At 41.1% G+C, this 21,174-nt stretch overlaps 1 protein-coding gene across 1 annotated transcript; it reads left to right on the top strand.

The window, feature by feature from the left end:
- The first annotated feature begins 45 nt into the window (after positions 1-45).
- TCF24 (transcription factor 24) lies at positions 46-12,274 on the top strand. Its single transcript, XM_027561113.1, has 3 exons — positions 46-1,354; positions 2,148-2,547; positions 9,906-12,274. Exons 1-3 carry the CDS (start codon positions 1,083-1,085, stop codon positions 10,017-10,019), a joined length of 786 nt encoding a protein of 261 aa, XP_027416914.1. The 5' UTR covers positions 46-1,082; the 3' UTR covers positions 10,020-12,274.
- Positions 12,275-21,174: the final 8,900 nt, after the last annotated feature.

Below are 21,174 nucleotides of genomic sequence, written 5' to 3'. Positions count from 1 at the left end.
TGTAGCCCACCAGGCTCTTCTGGCCATGGGGATTCTCCAGGCAAATATACTAGAATGGGTTGCCATTTCCTCCAAGGTATCTTCCTGACCCAGGGATCAAACAGGTGGATTCTTTATCAGGAAAGCCCTGTACTTGTTGGCAGCTCCAATTTTTAAATATATGGTAAAGGATGAAATTATGTCACATGTAAAAGAACGGTTTCATTAAGGATACTTTAAATTCGACATTCTGTCTCGACCCTCAAAGAAGATTGACGCAAGAATTGTTTTCAACGATGCATTAATCACATTGCTGGGAAATATTGGGCGTCTGCTCAAACTTCACCTGTGAAGACACCAGGTCGGGGGCATCCAGGGCCCGGGCTTCCCCGGGCAGCGCCCCCTTTCCTCAAGGAGCCTGTACGGAGCCCCTCCCCACACGGCCGCCATCCCCGCTCCCCGGGAGCCACGAGGGTACAACACCTCGGGCGAGCTCCCCGCAGGGAAACTCCCAAATCCGTTCCAACTACGGAAACAAAGGGGGGCCCCGGGGTGGGGGATGGGACGATGGAGGCGCCGGCCTCGGGAAGAAGCAATTGCGACTAGGGGAACTAAAAGTACCACAGACCGTGGGCACGCTCGAACTCAGTGCAGTTTACCTCCAGGCGGCTCAATACACTGGTCGCGGAGTCCCGAGGCGGCGGGACTACGCTTCAAGCAGTCAAGACGGCAGGAGACGTTGACATTGTGGTGGAGCAAACTGTGAGCGCGTCGAGGAGGCACACGCCACACTTCCTCACCGAAAGTTAAGGCGCGTTCCACAGAACGGCCACCTTCGCGCCTCGGCCCGGCGCGGATCTGGAAGACGCCCGGGGCTCAGCCTGGGCCCGAGGCGGAAGGCTCACGGCGAGACAAGGTAACTCGCGATGCCGCGCTGGGGTCCTTAGAGCCCAGGCCGTGACTGCGGCCCCGTCGGCCGCCAACCCAGCGGGCGATTGACGTACCACGCTCGGGGCCCGACCTGGGGGAGAACCTGAACGCGGGGGCGTGGTCAGGAAGACGCCCCGCCCCCTATGGCCCCGCCCCGCCGGACGGTTTGATTAATGAGTCTCCCGATGCAGAGAGGCTCCCGGAGCACGCAGCCCCACAGCACAGCACCACAGGTGCCAGAGGACGTCGGCGGGTCCTGCCGTGGTGATCCGGCGCCTAGCTTGGCCCACAAGCAGTCTTCGCCTCGCACGAGCCCGCATAAAAGGCGCACCCGATCCGCTGGACGAAGATGGAGTGACCGGCGCGGTCCAGGCCACGCAGACCCGGCTAGACGCTTCAATTCCCGAGCAGCGGAGCCGAACCCCGCACAGCCCCTACAGGAAAGGTGAGGACCCGAGTCCGACCCCTGCCTCGCAGTTCCCGGACTTGGACGGGTGGTGGGTGCCTTAGTCTGAGATGAGGTCACAGGTCCCTCTGGCAGAAACCACCCCGGGCTCCTGCCGTCGCCCCTGGGGACCCCGAGCCTCCGGAACGCATAATGCGAGGGCGGCCGGCGCGGGCACCGCGGGCCACGGCGTGCTCTACGAGTTGACCCGCTCCATCTTTCCCGCGGGATGGGCAGGCTAATAATCCAGACGCGCGAACAAGTTCTGAACCTGAAATCTTCCTTCTCCCAGTATCGTAGCCCTCTTGACTAAATTGTTGGTGGAAAGTAAGGCTGGTTGGGCTTTCCTGGTGGCTCAGACGGTAAAGAATACGCCTGCAATGCGGAGACTTGGGTTCGATTCCTGGGTCAAGATTTCCCTGGAGAAGGAAATGGCAACCCACTCCAGTATTCTTGCCTGGAGAATCCCATGGACAGAGGAACCTGGTTGTCTACAGTCCACGGGGTCGCAAAGAATCGGACACGACTGAGCGACTAAGCACAGCACACAAGGCTGGTTGGTACCGGGGCCCTCCTGAGCCTTCTAACCAGTCTAGGAATCCTCGGGCCCCGCCACTCTCCCCAGACCCCGGAAGGCAAAAGTGCCCCAATCAAAAGGTGCTCAACTCTGAGATGGCCCGGAGCCACATCGGATGCTGGGGCGGGGTGCGCAGGGGGAGCGAGAGGGCTGCGCTCCCATCCGGGCTAAGCTCGACCAGCGCCGCGGCCTCACCGCGCCTTCGGTCCTTTGCAGGGAAGCCGCTATGGACCGCGGCGGCCCCGCAGGCAGCCCCCTGATCTCCAGCAGCGAGCCCGCGCCCCCGGTAGTCGCAGTCCGAGACTTGAGCCCCGGACGGACCGGGCCGGGACCCTCGGGCCCAGGCGGCGGCGCGCGGTCGGGAGGCGGGCGGCCGGCGGCCGCGAACGCGGCGCGGGAGCGCAGCCGCGTGCAGACTCTGCGGAACGCCTTCCTGGAGCTGCAGCGCACGCTGCCGTCGGTGCCGCCGGACACAAAGCTGTCCAAGCTGGACGTGCTGCTGCTGGCCACCACCTATATTGCGCACCTCACCCGCAGCCTGCAGGACGACGCCGAGGCGCCGGCGGACCCAGGACTGGGCGCCCTTCGCGGGGATGGTTACCTACACCCGGTCAAGGTAGGCGGGCAAGGCACTGAGGAGCCGGGCCCGGGAGCAAGGCACCATGACCTGCCGAGTCTGACACTGCTTGGGCAGATACCAGCGAGCTCTCACCGCTCCTTCCGGGTGAGACAGGGGACAGACCCGGAGAGCGATCTTCGCCTGCCAAGTCACCGGCAGGGAGGTCCCCACTGCACTAGGTTACTCCTTAACGGTTTGCAGGTAGTGGCTTAAACCTGGGGTGGCTTGGGTAGGGGGAGTCTCATGCCCCCTATAGGATGATGGAATCTACAGGATACCTTTCCTAGATGAGACGTTTTTCGGGGGTGCCTGGTGGGGTGCTTGGTTGCACATCCTGATAATTTTTAGTTATCAGAGCCTTTGAGGGTTTTAAATTTACATAATTATGTTTCCCCTTGTGATTTTTGTCAATTTTTTTAAAGTTTCACGAATTAAATAGGGTGATGGAATTATCTGTTGCTAACTCACCCTAGGAAACCAATGTTGAAATTTTTTTGTAAAATGAGACCGTTCTGCATCCCCATATGGTAAATTTTCAGTACATTTTAATGTTAACTATCATAGACTAGGAACTACCAAGAATGTTAGAAAAATTACAATGAGTTTATGTAATTTTCATAATAAATTGGCATGTATTTGTGTTCGGATTAAATACTATATTCAAATTCTTTAATGTACAAAATTAGCCAAGAGGGTTCCTCTTGTATAATATTTTTTACATTACATGTAGGTAGTAATGTACAAAATTGGTCAGGGTTTTGTTTAATACAGTTTTTATGATTATGATTTATTACCTATATTGCAATATTTAGACTCTCATCATCCTTTTCTCCTAGATCTAATTGTTTTTTAAATATTACATCGATCAGGCTTTCTGTTCAAAATGAATCTCCTTCCCTATATTTTCTAAAACTAAATACTCAAAATTTTTATTCTACTATTCACATTTTCACACACACAAATATAAAATTAAGACTTTGCCTTAAGTATATCAATGTTCAGTAAATTATTGAATAATCATTATTGAAATGAAAGTAAAATACATCCTCTAATATTAATTGAACTTAAAATTCTGTGGTAAGCTTTAACAAAATTTACTTTGCAAATGCAATCAACATGATGATATTCAAACTAGTTCAAATATTAAGTGTAAATATTTTAAGTATTATTTATTCATAATTATGATAGGCTATTCCATTCCATTCATGTGTTATATAACCTCAGCTGGAAATTTATTCATTACTAATTGAGGGGTTTTGTATATAACCATTAGATGTTATTAATCTATCAATATTAGATTAATATTAGGTACGTCAGATTGCTATTCAAATGTATCATTTATATTAGATTTCTTTTGACTTGACATTATACTCTAACAAAGTTTATTTCAACATTAAGTAGGCTTAATACAAAAGGCATCTGTTAAATGCCTCTTTGTGGGAGAGAGAAATCATATGAGAAATCCCGTTGTTTTTCACTTTTGTTTCTTGCAGTGCTTTTTTGAATGAGTAACGTTAAAACCATAATTTTCATGAATGCTAAAACCATAAATTTCATGTAACAATAAGCTTAACAAGAGTTTCTTTTTGCCCTAATTCCCATACCAAATGTTTTTGTAGTCTTATAACTCTTTAAAGAAAAATTATATCTCATTTGTCCTCTGAATCAATTGTTTTGATTTTAAAAGACAATTATAGGGATAATGAAAGACGGCCAAAGATTACCTCTTAAAATGAAATTGAGGGACTTCCCTGGTAGTCCAGTGGCTAAGCCTCTGTACTCTCAATGCATGGATGCCAGGATTCTATTCCTGGTTAGGGAACTAGACCCACAGCCATAGCTAAAGATCCTGCATGCTGGCAAGGAAGATCAGAGATCCCAGATGCCACAACTAAGACCTGGGCATATAAATAAATAAAAATAAATATTAAAAAATGAAATTGATGGTGGTTGAACAAATGACTAGCCTATTTTAAAATTATTTACTGGGTTTCTGCTATGTGCAAAGCACTGTTAAGAGAGTGAATACAATTAAGGGTAAGACTCAATCCTTGCCCTAAATGAACATAGAATGGAGAAAAAGACATAAATACAATAACAGTATTTTAAGACACAGGCTTCCCCAGTGCTGCTGCTGCTGCTGCTAAGTCGCTTCAGTCGTGTCTGACTCTGTGTGACCCCATAGACGGCAGCCCACCAGACTCCCCTGTCCTTGGGATTCTCCAGGCAAGAACACTAACACTGGAGTGGGTTGCCGTTTCCTTCTCCAATACATGAAAGTGAAAAGTGAAAGTAAAGTCGCTCAGTTGTGTCTGACTCTTAGTGACCCCATGGACTGCAGCCCACCAGGCTCCACCATCCATGGGACTTTCCAGGCAAGAGTACTGGACTGGGTTGCCATTGCCTTCTCCGCTTCCCCAGTGGCTAAGCGGTAAGAATCTGCCTGCCAATGCAGGAGATGTGCGGGTTCATTCCCCGCATTGGGAAGATCCCCTTGCGGAGGAAACGGCAACCCACTCCAGTATTCTTGCCTGGAGAATCCCATGGACAGAGAAGCCTGACGGGCTATAGTCCATGGAGACGCAGAAGAGTCAGACTGGACTTAGCGACTGAACAACAACAATTTTAAGAGAGAATGCTGTACATGCCATAAGAGACTATAACCTTGTGCTGTGGCGATGCAGAGGAAAGAGATTCTGTGTACATAACTGAAACTGTTTGTGACACTTTATTTTACAGATACTACCAAAATGCTTAAATATTAAGTCTGTTGTTGATTAATCTAATGCCAAAGACATATTCTAATTATTTGTACTTTTTAATCTACAAAAGGTACTATAACCTTTAGTTAAAGAGTGTTCCAAAATGACTATTTTTCTTACAACATAGTATTACTGGGCCTTACTTTGATGATCAAAGATCCATTAACAAATATTTCAAGGCCATAATTTTGAATCATCAAAATAATCATCTTATCATCAGTATTGGAGATTTGGCATTGTTAGCATTGTTGGGAATTTACAGTAAGAGTACCTCAAGAGACTTGCCCATTGGTCCCGTGGTTAAGATTCTGTGCCTTCCAATGCAGGGGGCCAGGGTTACATCCCTGGTCAGGGAACCAGATCCTGAATACCGTAAGAACCTGCATGCTGAAGCTAAGACCCGGCACAGCCAAATAAATTTTAAAAAAAGAAGCTCTCCTGAGAATCTTAAAAAAAAAAAAGAATACCTCAAATGAAACTGGAAGGTTTAAGAGACTGGGATCCCAGAGGATAGGCTAAAACAACACTTTATATGCATTTGGGATGTGAACAGTTCTGATCAGCACCAGCATCCGAAAGAGCAGAACTCCAAGAGAACAGGGCTGTATTTCAGCTACTTACATTGTAAGAAAAGCACTGTTGGCTTTATTAATTGCATTAGCCCTGGAGAATCATTGTTGATAACACAGATAAACAGTAATTTTTAAAAATAAATTTTATTACTTTGTTTTGTTATTTTGGAATCATTTAACTCCAAAAATTAAGAATATATATTTTTAAAGTCTTTTATTTCCGGTTTAGTTCTGGTTAATTGTATGAGTGCATTAGATTGTTCTAAGCTAATGAAACTACATAATTTTAAATATGCCTTCTTAGGTAAAGTAGAAAGTCAAGATTGTGTTAATCTACACAATGCTAAAACAGACCATTGAGAAGTGAAATGTAAATCAGTCACCTGTTTTTTTTGGCGTGATGCTGCCATGCAACCTAACCAATATTTTATTTATATGTTTATTTCTGACTCCTAAAACTATTTGTGTGTCTACTTAAATTCATTAAAAAAAATTTTTAGTAGCCTTTTTGAAAATCCAGGGACACAAAGTTATTAAAAAGGAAACTTTACGAAGTTCATGAAATATCAGGCAAAACTCCACATAAACATTTTTAGGTTTTTTTCATAAATTACATATAAATTACTTATGTAGTGTGTGCACTCAGTCACTCAGTGGTGTCTGACTCTTGGCAGCCCCACTGACTGTAGCTCGCCAGGCTCCTCTGTCCATGAAATTTTCCAGGCAAGAATACTCGAGTGGGGTGCCATTTCCTGCTCTAGGGGATCTTCCCTACCCAGGGATCAAACCCTCATGTCTTGCATTGGCAAGACAGTTCTTTACCCAGATACTTTACCTCTGGGCCACCTGGGAAGGCCACTTACCTACTAGCAAGGCTGTAGAGCAGATCCCTTCATTGGTCTCCACTCTTGGTTGCATGCTTTAGAGTGATTCTCAATACAGTGAAACCCAGGTAACACATAGAATTAACAGGGAGCATTCAGTAATACTTTTATTTTATTTATTTTTTGATGTGTTTTAATTCACATTCTCAAATTATTATTATCTACATTCTCAAGTGTAGAATTCTCAAATTACATTTGAGGTTTGAGCATGAGATTTTTATACTCATGAAAATGTGGCAGTAGTGTAAAAGATTGAAAAGTGCAGATTTAGAGACTTCCCTGGTGGTCCAGTGGCCAAGACTGCATGCTCCCAGTGCAAGGGGCCAGGGATTGATCCCTGGTCAAGGAACCAGATCCCCACATATGGCAACTAAGAGTTCACCTTCCACAACTAAAAGACCCTGTATGCTGCAAGTAAAGATCTTGCATGCCTCAACAAAGTTCGAGGATCCCACATGCTGCAACTAACATCTGACACATCCAAATTAATTAATTAAGTCTTTTAAAAATAAAAGCACTTGTTTATGATATGCCTGAAAATCTGCACTTCAAATTGATGATCTATGCCCTATACTACTTGCTGGACGTGGTGATCAGCTCAGACTGTGATAACAAAATACCACAGACGGGTAGATGAAACAACAGAAATTTATTTTCTCACAGTTGGAAGCTGGAAAATTCAAGATCATGGTGTTGGCCAACTCACTTCCTAGCGAGAGCTCTCTTCTGTCTTGCATTTGGCCAACTTCACTCTTTCTCAAAGAAGGGGAGCTCTACCTCTTCTTAAAAGGCCACTAATCCTATCATGAGGGACCCACCCTCATGACCTCATCTAACCATAATTACCTCTCCAAATTATCATCACACTGGGGGTTAGAGCATTAACAAGTAAGTTTTTGGGGAACACAAATGTTCACTCCATAATACCATGACACTGGATTCTTCAGTATAATGCAGGCCTTAACTCTGGTCTAACAATGCCAAATTCAGACATATCAAAAAATCCCAGGCAAATTTCTAAAACGCTTCTCATTCCCAACTGGTCAAGGGAATCCCAGGAATAGGACCAATATGATACATCCAGAGCATACACGAATGCACTTCTATGATTTAAAACAAAACCTGAAATGGATTTGCAAAAATAAATAATAGTCAGTCTTATTACTGTATTGAATATAAAATACAAGTTTGTTTATAGGAAGATTATATAGGAGTGGAACATTTTAAATTCCAAGTAACACAGATGTTGTATTTAATCTGTGTTGAAGTTCTGCTAGATTCTGAGCAGAATAATCTGACTTTAGGACTCTGAAATGATCTAAACCACATTGGAGCAAGTTCAGTTATCACATCTGGAGGCATAAAACTCACATGCTTACTTATTATTCCTTATGCTACATTTTACATCTGGAATCCCAGTTGAGGTGACAGTCCCTGTATTTGGAAGGCTTATAAGGCAGGCTTATATTATTCCAGATAAGAATTGGCTCTACCTGATACTTTTATGAAGAGGTCCAGTCTGATTTAATTGTTCTGGAGTGTGATTTGGCCATTAGTTTTTGTTTTTTTTTAAAGCTCCCATGTGATCCTAATGTGCAACTTGTGTTGAAAAGCCAGAGCTCTTATGAACTTTTAAAAAATTTATTTATTTATTCATTTATTTACTGGATGTATTGGGTCTTCATTGCTGTGCACGGGCTTTCTCTGGTTGTGGCAGATGGGGATTACTCTCCGGTCGGGCTTCTCATTGCAGTGGTTCCTCTTGTGGAACACGGGCTCTCAAGCATGGGCTCAGTTGCCCTACAGCATGTGGAATCTTCCTGGACCAGGGAACCTATGTTCCCTGCATTAGCAGGCAGATTCTTAACCACTGTACCACCAGGGAAGTCCTCTTATGGACTTTGAATTGTTAATAACATTACCTCTGTTTGAGCACCACGGATTATCTTCCAGGCATTTAAGAACATTTCAAGGACCACCCTTTCCCCTGGTGGTCCAGTGGCTAAGACTCTGTGCTCCCAGTGCAGGAGGCCCAGGTTTGACCCTTGGTCAGGGAACTAGATCCCACATATCACAACTAAAGATTCTGCATGCCACAACTCCTGTATGCTGCAATAAAAATTGAAGATCCTGTGTGCCACAACTGAAGCCTGGCAGAGCCAAATAAATATATTAATTTTAATTTTAAGTTTTTTTTTTTTAAAGAACATTTCATGGTGCTGTGTAACCAGCAGTCTGCCCATGTACATTCACTGGTGAAAGTAGCCTGCTGCTCACAGCAGTGTTTACTCTCTGGAGAGTGTGGGACCCCACTGCCGACCTCAGAGAATTGCACTTTAGTCTAAAGACTTATCTTTGTATTTAAAAAAAAAAAAACCACAGTATTTCTCTGATTAGTATTCCAAAGACCTTAAACCAAAATTATATGACCCTCCCCTCTAAGAAAAAAAAGTCCATCCTGAAAGTATTACTTGTGTAGTATATTTTTTCATCATCATCCTGTTTGGAAATTAATTATATTATTTGAGAGGCTGGCCATTTTAAAGGTGAATTTAGAAAAGTCACAATCAGAATAGAAATGTGATAATGACTGAAGGTTAGAGCGTGTGATGCCAGTACAAGCAGACATTTAATCTAGGTGTTGTAGCTGTGTAACCCCGAACATTCTAATATTTGCAACTTCCGGATATTGCTTTTAGCAGAATAAAATGTTTAGGTAGGTGAATTAGTCACTTTTCATTGTAATCCTTTGACAAATGTAGATGCATAATACCACATATAACTTTTTAAAACATTTTTAAAGCCAGGGATTTTGTTTAAGGTTGAGTTTACAGTTAAAACATTGTAGATAGATAAATTTTCCTACATCTAAATATATTTATTCTTCATAATTTTTTGCAGTTCTGGTCCACATGCACACATATTATTTCATACAGTTATAATCAGAGTCTGGGTATATTTTAAATTTTGCTGTTAGCATTAATAAACATTTTTTTGTCATCACTTAAACTTTGTAATCACAGTTGTTACTAGCTACATAGTATTGCATTTGCATTGAAGCATTAGGAATTTTTAATATTATAATTGCACACTGTAGATACTAACTTTTGGATTATTGTTTAAATATTCTTTTTCAGAAATGGCCCATGCGATCAAGATTGTACATTGGTGCTACTGGTCAGTTTCTGAAGCATCCTGTCTCTGGAGAAAAAACAAATCATGACAATATTCCAACAGACTCTCAGCCTTAGGCTCTCCCCTGATGGGAGCTGGTAGAAAGTGATGTTGTTGTTTTTAACTGATATGAAATAACTATATTTATTACATCAGACATAACAAGCATTATTTCTGAAAGTTTTCACGTGAATCCATAGTTGGATATTCTAATTTATGTAATCTAAGTAAATGTGGAATGAAATCCTCAGTCAAGTGTAAAAATACACAGCTTGTCCATTCAGTATGAGAGAGTCACTACTATAAATTGCAGAAGAAACTAATGGGAAAAAAAAAAACCCCACACAACAACAAAGAATTGTGTATATAGCCAAAAATACATATGTTTTCTATAGTGTATCTATCACAAGCTCATCTGTACAATCTTCCTGGTTTAAAAAAATTAAAACTGGGTTTGTAAAACACCAGTATTTCATTTTTGAGAAAACCGGCCTGTGCTTAAAATTGGTCTAAGAAGCCATTCCAGCTGGAAGGTGCTAGATCATTTACTCAGTTTTAGCTGAATATATGTGAGGACTATTGAACTATATGGCGACACAGTAACTTCTATAACTGTTTTTCCCTCTTAGAAAACTTATTTGGAATATTAGAAATGGTTTGCTTCCTAGGACAAGTCTTGGCCGCCTTCCTAGAGGATTATTAAATATCTTACTGTGTTTCCAAATTACGGAAGGCACTGGGCCTCCCTGCAACCCTGTGCGAACAGCAGATGGTTGTCACTGGGCAGCAGGGTTTGCCACCCTCCCTGCCCCCCAGTCACACCATATTCACCCTACTCTCTGGTCCTGCACTAGGTAAGCAGGTTTAGCTGTAGCCCCTAGAGACAGTGGCATGTTCAGGCCTGTCGGGGGCCTCCAGTGAACCCCTTGACTTCACAGTCACAACCTTGGCCAGGTTCCTTCTCCCCTTGTCAGCTGCTGTTCATAGTGAACCTACCTGACCCTTATGAAACAGGAGAAGTCCTTTCTGACTTGGGACTTCTGGGGCTGATCTGTACCTTGAAGAGGTCTAAGGACACAGAGTGACCATCCTGAGATACAGGATGCTCCAATTTGGACCCACAAGCAGGAAAAGCCCTCTGCTCTGGGTCTCTCCCACTGTCCCGCACATGAAGTACCCAGGGAGCAGCTCTTTTGCCTGACTGAACCAGTGGTTTCAGTTCTGGCAGGCACTTGATGGTCCTAGCTGAGAAGTGGGGATATTTATCAGGGAACACATCAAATCTCAAAACAACAGAGTGTAGTAGAGACACTTGTTTAAATTATTAGTCTCTTTTGTCATCTTTGCTGATTTAGATTCCCTTTTATCTCCCTTTCTTATTTTTCTCCTCACTCTTTACTATTTCACTGTCCAGGTGTGTGAAGGTCATTCATTTCTTGATAACCTGCAGTTTTAAAGTTGTGGGTTTGTCCAAGATTATAAAATAGAAATGTGTATGAATGGCTTTGGTTGAATTAAGATAGCAGCTGAACCACCATTTCATTTCCTCCTCCATTTAACTCTAGCTTTTGGCAGTGAAATGAAATAAAAGACTATTTGAAGGCAAAGTTGATTTGAGGATAATCATGTCTTGGCTCATGTCTGATAGTTTGTAACTTTTATTTTAATGTGAATATACTCATTGTAATGTGACCAAAGCATGTCTTTAAAAAGAAAAGGCATATAATAAAAAATGTCTGCATATTAATATGTAGCAAAAATGTTTGTATATTTAAATATTTGTGAGTATACTTACCCATTCATATGCCATTGAAAGGAATACAAAATAAAATGAGATGGATTCAGCCATTCATTATTATAAATTATTAGAATAAAAAAGTGCTAAAAATAATCTTTTAAGGAATGAAATCAGAACTTCTTTAAAGTTACCTGGAACTGAACTGAAAACACTAAATGTGATAGCAAGAATTTCAGGGGGAAAATGCCGTTTTTAAAGCATTTAGTTGGGGAATAATTACAATTGTTGTTGAATTATCAGACTTTTCTAAATCCTCCTTCTAAATTATTAGTCACTGTCTTAACAGTATTACTTTTTATTTCTTCTTGTCCAGTTACAAATGTTTTAATGCCAAAGAACTATAGTTCTCTCATAAGCTTTATAACATTTTATTAAATTCCTAAATATGGTAACAGCGTTTGGTAGGTTGGAAAACTTGAGGTGAAATTGCATATTTTCACTCAAAGTTTAAAAGAAGCATGCTGTTTAATTAATGGTGCATGGTCAAGATAAAGGATATTACTAAAATAAAATAAAGTACCAATTTGAAAATTAGTTTAGTCTGTTATATCTATCTCTGAAGTTATTTAACAAATACCTATTGCAACACTTGAAAATCTTTCTAGAAGATAGACACCTACTTGGTATTAGCTTCTTCACCATGCTATCTTTAGTGGAGTATGTAATATGGAGGGGAAGAGGGTATACTGGATCACCATATTATCCCATAATATGCAAGGGAAATCCTCCTTTAAGTGTCTTCAGTTCACTCACCTCTCTCAGTAATAGTCATATATTTACGATTCCTCGGTAGTGATAATTTGGGTGGATGAGGAAATACCTTTTCAGAAGCATAACCAGTTCTAATAGACCTTTAAAATATTTGTTGCTTCTTTTTCTGATTATAAAAATGCTTACAATGCAGTTTGTGTGTCAATTATACATCAGTAAAGCTACATTAAAAAGTATATACATACCTGTTTTAAAAAATAATAATGAAAAGGAATGAAGTGGAAAAGTAAAAGTCTCACAGTGGAAATGGTTGTTTAGAACAGAGTGAAGGTGAAAGTATCTGTTTCACACATTATTTGGTGATAGAAAATACTGGTTTTAGGGACTTCCTTGGTGGCCCAGTGTCCAGGACTCCATGCTCCCAAAGCAGAGGACCTGGGTTTGACCCCTGGTTGGGGGAACTAGATCCCACATGCCATAACTAAGATACAGTGTAGTCAAGTAAATAAATAAAAATAAATATTTTAAAAAACTTTTTATATTTTGATAAGGCTTTTTTGATCCAACTACTTCAATCTGCAGTTATTGATAATCCTAAACAGTAATTTTCTTATCTACTCATGGAGAATTTATTTAAAGTAAGAAAAAGCTATAAGAAAAGTAAATAAATGCTAGTTGTCCTCACTGAAATGCACAGTATTTTAGTTGAAATTGCTTTTTAGGTTAAATTATTCAATAATTTTTCCTTTTTCCAAAGGGTCTCATTTTATATTCATGAAGGCAGCTAGCCAGTTATTATCAGAAAGAAAGCTTTCAAGCTCTAATAAGATCTCTTTTTTTGGTTTAGGTTTTTGTGTTTGTTTGGGGGGAGGGGGGTGGGTTATAGAATAATTCTATATATATTTTCCAGCAGTATTTAATCTTTTTATTTAGTCTTCAGTGTGTCAATAGTGCCATTCTGAGGAAATAATCCAATCCAGACCAAACATCTCCACCATGGCCGACATAATTCCGTTAGAAATCAACACATGAATTGTATTTGGCATCTTTTAAGACACTTTGCATGCTGGCTGTATATAAAACTGTATTCTTAGCTGGCAGGGAGAAGAAATGATAAGTCAAACAGATTGCTTCTGATCCAAATTCATATATTAGATACCTTGAGAGGGCAGTTTAACCTAAATGCTCTTTCCTAGCTCTGTGTGCTGCTGCTGCTGCTTCTAAGTCACTTCAGTCGTATTCGACTCTGTGCGACCCCATAGACGGCAGCCGACCAGGCTCCCCCATCCCTGGGATTCTCCAGGCAAGAACACTGGAGTGGGTTGCCATTTCTTTCTCCAATGCATGAAAGTGAAAAGTGAAAGTGAAGTCGCTCAGTCGTGTCCGACTCTTAGTGACCCCATGGACTGCAGCCCACCAGGCTCCTCCGTCCATGGGATTTTCTAGGCAAGAGTACTGGAATGGGTTGCCATTGCCTTCTCCAAAGGGAGTACTACAAAATTGTATATCTCAAAAAACTACTTTTATTTTGCTGCACACTGGTAGCTGGTGTCTTATATGTGGTTATTTTATTGAAAAAAATAAACGCCCCTTAAATCCTATAGATTTGCTTTCTATAAACTTTGAGTACAGCACAGATGGTACTGCAGCACAGTTGGGAATGAGGGACATTAAATATTCTTGCCCAACTACATAAGCCCGGGAAAGGCTTCCCTTCCTATGTTTACACAAGCCTTAGTTTCAACTCATAAGAGAAACCAGTTCAGTGAAATATACCTCAATCAGTCAGACTTTCATTATAAATTATACCACAGCACAGAGCTGTCAGAAGCTTTTAAATTATAAACTGAAGAATAGTCTTAACTATTAGGCTTAAAGATTATGTCAATAGTCATTTCCTGTACACATGAATGTTACTGAAGAAATGCATGCATTCCTGCCCTCTCAGGACCAAGAAGTATGTCCATGGGGAGGTCTGGGGATGAACTTAAATCACTTGTCTCTGTTTTTATGGCCATTAAAAACTGGGGGCCTTTTAAAACAATGTGAGGTCTAAATAAGAACTGGTTTTAGATGTTCTTATTTTCAAATAAGTTCTGAAGTCACTTAATTTACAACCTTTAAATGTGTGCTATTATAAGGCACCTAAATGCTTTACATACTTATCTATATAAGTATGTCTTGCATGTCAAAATTTTTAAATTAAGTTTATATTTTTCAAAGGCCCATACAAAACTGTCCTTACTGTGTGTAGCACACCTGTACCTCTTGCTGACAGTAAGCCCCTAGACCAGAGCCCTCTTGAAACTGCAATAATAGCACTTGGAATAATAATAATTTCACTTGCAATAATAGCAAGTGAAAAAAGTGGGGTTCAACAGCAGAGATGTGCTACAGTCCATGAAGTCACAAAGACACAATTTTGCAACTGAATAACAACAGCAATGGCAGAGACAGGAGAGTCGAGAGGAGAGAGAGGTGAGAAGCAGGAAGCTATTTCCAGATCCTCCTCTCAGAAGGAGGAGGCCTGGTCCACCCATGTTCAGTCAGGCTACAGGTGTGATGTTCTGGGACACACAGGAGAGACTGCCTTGAAATGAACCTGACTTCCAGCTAAGATCAATCCGTCACTGCAATAAGCACCAGGCTTAGTGTTTGCTCTCAACAAACTGCCCCTTGCCTTTTCTCCTCTTGCCCTCAGCTCACAGTTGATGTGAAATAATTCCCTGGTAGCTCAGCTGGTAAAGAATCTGCCTGCAATGCAGGAGAGCCCGGTTCAATTCGTGGGTTGGGAAAATCCCGTGAAGAAGGGATAGGCTACTCATTCCAGTACTCTTGAGCTTCCCTGGTGGCTCAGACAGTAAAGAATCTGCCTCTAATGCAAGAGACCTGGGTTCAATCCCTGAGTTGGGAAGATCCCCTGGAGGAGGGCATGGCAATCCACTCCAGTATTCTTGCCTGGAGAATCCCAAGGACAGAGGTGCCTGGCCAGCTACAGTCCATGGGATCACAAACAGTCGGACATGACGGAGTGACTAATCACAGCACAGCAATAGCTAAGAAAGTACACGCAGGCAGCTCAAAGCAAGTCAGGATTGTCGTTTCTGGCTGGTTAGATGTTAGAAAAAGGGTTAAAGATGATAAGGTGAAGCGTAACACAAAAACCCAAGAAGCTGGACTTCCCTAGTGGTCCAGTGCAGGAGACGCGGGCTCAGTCCCGGATCTGGGAAGATCCTACATCCTGTGCAGCAACTAAGCCCGCGTGCCACAGCTACTGAAGCCCAAGTGCTGTAGAGCCTGTGACCCACAGTGAAACCACTGCAGTGAGAAGCCCTCGAACCACAACTAGAGCGTAACTCCCGCTTTCTGCAACTAGAGAAAGCCAAAGTGCAGCAACAGAGACGCAGCACAGCCAAAAATAAATTTTTAAATAAATGAATAAATAAAAACCAAGAAGCCACGAAAGAAAAGCTCGGTAATTTTGACTATGTAAAATTCATAAAACGAAAGAAAAAACATAAGGTAAAGATACCGAAAAAAAAAAAAAAAAAAAACCTTGGGAAAAAAGCCACAACACATGATATCCACACTAGTAATCTCCTTTGTATAATGCAGCTCTCAGATTTAAAAAGACCAGCTACTCAGAAAAATGCCGCAAATGATGTGAGTACGAAGTTCATAAAAAGAAACCAAACACCCAGTATCTTTATGAAAAGACACACGAACTCACCTAAGATACGAAATGTAAATTTTAAAAAGCAATGAAATAAAATATTTCACCTATCTGAATGCTATAAACTATACAATTATAAAATAAGTCCTGGGGATGTAATATACAGTATGGTAAATATAGTAATATCTGTATTGTATATTTGAAAGTTGCTAAGAGAGTAGATCTTAAAAATTCTTAACACAAGAAAAAAAATTATAATTATGTGAGGTGATGTTAACTAAACTTGTGGGAATCATTTTGATATATATCATTATGTAATACCTCTTAAACTTATACAGTGTTATATGTCAATTATATCTCAATAAAACTGGGAGGGAGAATGTGTAAGTGATGTTGACTAATTTTTCTGGTATACTAGAGTTAACTTGTTTTAACCATAATGCTTGAGTATTTATGTTTTTGATGAAAATTAACCTTTGTCATTTTTATCCTCCTGCCTTTTCTCTCCCAGGTTAAATTAAATGGAGAAATGTGACCAAAAAAGAATGACATAAAGTAAAATACCCATTTTTAGTGAGGGTGGGGAAATGATGATTATAGCACTGTTGGAGTATCAGTTCAGATCAGTTCAGTCGCTCAGTCGTGTCCGACTCTGTGCGACCCCATGAATTGCAGCACACCAGGCCTCCCTGTCCATCACCAACTCCCGGAGTTCACTCAAACTCACGTCCATCGAGTCGGTGATGCCATCCAGCCATCTCATCCTCTGTCATCCCTTTCTCCTCCTGCCCTCAATCCCTCCCAGCATCAGAGTCTTTTCCAGTGAGTCAACTCTTCGCATGAGGTGGCCAAAGTACTGGAGTTTCAGCTTTAGCATCATTCCTTCCAAAGAAATACCAGGGCTGATCTTAAGAATGGACTGGTTGGATCTCCTTGCAGTCCAAGTGCCTCTCAAAAGTCTTCTCCAGCACCACAGTTCAAAAGCATCAATTCTTCAGTGCTCAGCTTTCTTCACAGTCCAACTCTCACATCCATACATGACCAGTGGAAAAATCATAGCCTTGACTAGATGGACCTTTGTTGGCAAAGTAATGTTTCTGCTTTTGAATATGCTATCTAGGTTGGTCATAACTTTTCTTCCAAGGAGTAAGTGTCTTTTAATTTCATGGCTGCAAGCTTTTTAAACACAGTTTCACCATCTCTCTCTCAATATGTTAAGTGTACATACCCTGACTTAGCAATTCTACATTAAAGAATTTGCCTAATGATACACAGTTTTAAAAATATATAACAATAATTATTGTGGGTATTCATCTTTTGTCTCATCATCTGTATACTTAAAAGTTTCCCCTGCCTTCTGTACTGGCTGCACTCAAGTAACCTACCAAAAATGCAAACCTGAGGATGTGATGTACGTGATCAAATCCATTCAATGGTTCCTCATTGTGTAAAAGCAGGTCTAACCCCTTAACTTGGCTTTTGAAACCTCTGTCTATATCACTGCCCACAGTCCTCTACGACTGCCTATTTTACACTTTGTGTGTGTGTGTGTGCCTGTGTGCTCAGTCATGTCTGACTCTTCGTGACCCCATAGACTGTAGCCTGCCAGGCTCCCCTCTGTCCATGGGATTCTCCAGGCAAGAATATTGCAGTGAGTTGCCATTTCCTACTCCAGGTGATCTTCCCGACTTAAGGATCAATCATCATCTCTGTGTCTCCTGCATTGGCAGGCGGGTCCTTTACCACTGAGCCACCTGGGAAGCCCACCCATTTTATACTTCAGGTTATAGTACACACACACACACACACACACACAGAGCTGTTTCATGCTTCAGTGCTTTTGTTCATCAATCATCAGTTGGTCCACAAATATTTTCTTAATACTATGGCATGCATTGTTCACTGCTTGTCATATCAGTTAGGAATTGCATTCAGCTGCTAATTAGAAAGTCTGAACCATACTGGCTTCAATAAATTAGGGCTTTATTCTCTCCTGTAAAAGAAATCTACAAGTAGGAGGTCCAGGGCTGGTAAGATGACTTTGTAAATTGATAAATTTACAGGGGCCAAAGCTTCTACATATTTCTCCTTTGCCAGAAGTGAGTTACAAGGTCGCCCCTAGGTGTAAGGGAGGTGTATCTATCAGTCTGGGTTTGGAATGGTATCTGCTCTTGCTCAGTTAAAAACAGTCAGACTTCTTACAAGGAATTACTGACTTTCATCACTGGGATGAAACCAACTTGAGCTGGATTTCTAGGAACAGTTTCCTAAGTCATTCCATGGAACTTGGCTGCCAAAGCAGCTGAACCTTCTGCTGCAACCTGGACTCTGCCTGCCCAGTGGAAGCTGACTAACTCCAGAAGCGCACAGCCTTTGCTGTGTAAAGGCCAGCACAATGGATGTCTCACAGCTTGCTTTTCTCCTCGTGTAGCTCAATTTAGAATCTGGGTTTTACACAAGTGTGTTTCATTGGTGGGACCTAATTCACATCCAGAATCTAAGCTGCTGAAGAGTTTTGGAATGCTATATAATACTTAGCCTTTCATCCTCTGACGTATAGAAACAGATAAAAGGAGGCTGGGGAAGCAAGCAAACAGATAGAAACAAGAGGCTTAGCCCTAGAACCAGGCATATAACACAAACAAAATCAGGGTTTCACTATCAGGGAAGAAGGCTGGGGATGGATACAGGATGGTAACAAAGAACCTGACCCAGTCTTAAGAAATCAAGGAAGCCTTCCTGAGAAGGCAAAGAGGGACAAGAAGAGCATTCTAGTTAAAGGAAAAACCAAGTGAAAAGAATGTGCTGCTTTGAAAGAAAGTGCCTGGGGAAGAAGGGTGGGTGTTTCACATATATTATCACATTTATTCCTCACAAAAATCTTAGGAATAAGTTACATTATTCCCAATTTTTAAATGAAGGAAGGCTTTGAAATGTACATTAAAGGATTTGGATTTAAGGGTAGCCATAAATCTTGCATAGAAATGCAGCGGTATTGGGTATCAAGGAGCTATTCATAAGCAGAAAGAAAAGTACAAATTTCCAAACAACATAAAACCCCATAACTACAACTAAAAAATAAAACAGAGAAAAGTTATTGGCAGTGCATGTGACTATTAACTGACAAAAGATTAGTATCCAGAATATAGAATGAAATCCCATAAATCAAATTTTTTAAATTACAGATACTTTAGTAAAAAAAACTGGGCAAAGCTGTGAAGGCTATGATTTATAGAAAAGAAAACCCAAATGATTAAAAATGTGAAAAAAAGGGAAAAACAAAACATTTATAAAATTATCTTTTCAACCTCATAGCAAGTGCAAATTAAAATAACAGTTAACACCATTTCATATTTATCATATTGACAGAATTGTTTAAATTCTGAAAACAGCAAGTTTTGACAAGGGTATAGAGTAACTATTTGGAAAGCAATTGACTGTTAAGTATGAAGATGAATTTATCCTTGGATCCTTAAACCCGGAAGTTCAGCCTCTAGAGACAATGGTATGTCAGGAAAGCTAGTTGTTAATTATTCAAGTATTCAGGTATCTTGTGAGCCAGTTGTTAGTAGCTTGAAATCACCGTGATATATTAACAGCATTGTTATTTTCGTCATTTAGTTGCTAAGTCGTGTCTGACTCCTTCATGACCCCATGGGCTGTAGCCCGCCACGCTCCTCTGTCCATGGGATTTTTCAGGCAAGAATATTGGAGTGGGTTGCCACTTCCTTCTCCAGGGGATCTTCCCCACCCAGGGATCAAACTCACGTCTTCTGCGTTGCAGGCGGATTCTTTACTGCTGCGGCAGCAGGGAGGCCCAGTTAACAGCATGGATATCTGAAAATGCTACAGATAAGGGTTTTGTTTGGGGGAGTTGGGTTTTACTCTTTTGTTGTTGTTTTGAGCTCTTATTTACCAAAACACCAGCAGACATAGAGAAACTCATGCCTAAGTACAAGGAGACATCATAGGAAAAAACATTCAGAATCTCCACTGTATTTACATTTAATGGGGTGTTAATTTCAGGACATAATTCATATTAGATCATCACAGAGGTACAATAACATCATACTTTAACCTTAGTTTGAATTTTTCAATTACTTCCACATTCTCTACTCTCTATGTAGTCATTCTCAAATAATTTTTGTTTAAACAGTAAGGAAAGTATATTATTTCACATAAGAAGAAGCTGGAGAGTCTTCCTGGCTGCTTAACTTGCTGACTATTTTTAAGTTGCTTGGTTCCTTCTCTTCCCATTTTGCCATCAACGGAAACTCCCCTCATTTAACAAGAGCTGTGGCGATGCCAGGAATTCTTTCACCAATGATCGATGGTGATCATATGTAGGGGATAAAAGCTGCTTCTTCCCACATGTTCCTTTTCATCAAAGAACAAAACTTTCCCTGAATTCCCCTAGCAGACTTCCCCTTAGGTCCCATTGGTCAGCTTGAATAATTTAAATTTTAACTCCATTACATTCAAAATTTGTCATAGGATTGAAGTAGTTGTTTGCAAGCCTTACATAAAAGTTAAATTTTTAAACAGAAAAGGAAAACCCTAGAGTCTCACACTGACAATTAAAGCCACTCATTATTTTAGATCCGGGCAAAAATCATAAGTAATTTAGGTAATTTTCACTGAAATTATCTCAGTAAAGTTCATGTACTTCAAGTGTTTAAGAATCAACTTTCATTCAGATCAGTGCCCTATTTTCTGACAATTTAATGTATTTTTCACAGATTTAGAACTTTAACCTTGACGAGAGGTATAAATGCTATGATTATCTTAATGTCAATATTATGTTTAAAAATAATCTTGCCGGAGGTAAAAGGATCATATATATGAAAGTCATGCAGTTATGACTAGGGTCATTTACATTTCTCTTGCTTAACTCTATTTTGACATGCTTACCATTGAGCCAGGGAAAGCACAAGCATATGGTTATTATAGCCACTTCCTCCCAGTTCCAACCTCATTTTCTGCTGCAAACATCGAGGGGAACCAGGTTCTCCGAGTCATTCACTAATATGAAAAAGGACTGAAGGCCAAA

This window comes from Bos indicus x Bos taurus, chromosome 14, assembly GCF_003369695.1.
Source record: "Bos indicus x Bos taurus breed Angus x Brahman F1 hybrid chromosome 14, Bos_hybrid_MaternalHap_v2.0, whole genome shotgun sequence".
NCBI classification, from domain to species: Eukaryota; Metazoa; Chordata; class Mammalia; order Artiodactyla; family Bovidae; genus Bos; species Bos indicus x Bos taurus.
The sequence above is the reverse complement of the archived record's forward strand: the minus strand, read 5'-3'. Positions and strand labels throughout refer to the sequence as shown.

Excerpts from the sequence above, each read along its gene's own strand:
- TCF24 (XM_027561113.1), top strand. The coding sequence starts at position 1,083 with ATGAGTCTCCCGATGCAGAGAGGCTCCCGGAGCACGCAGCCCCACAGC. Across the intron at positions 1,355-2,147 it reads GCACAGCCCCTACAGGAAAG|GGAAGCCGCTATGGACCGCG; the intron begins GTGAGGACCCGA and ends GGTCCTTTGCAG. Across the intron at positions 2,548-9,905 it reads GTTACCTACACCCGGTCAAG|AAATGGCCCATGCGATCAAG; the intron begins GTAGGCGGGCAA and ends ATTCTTTTTCAG.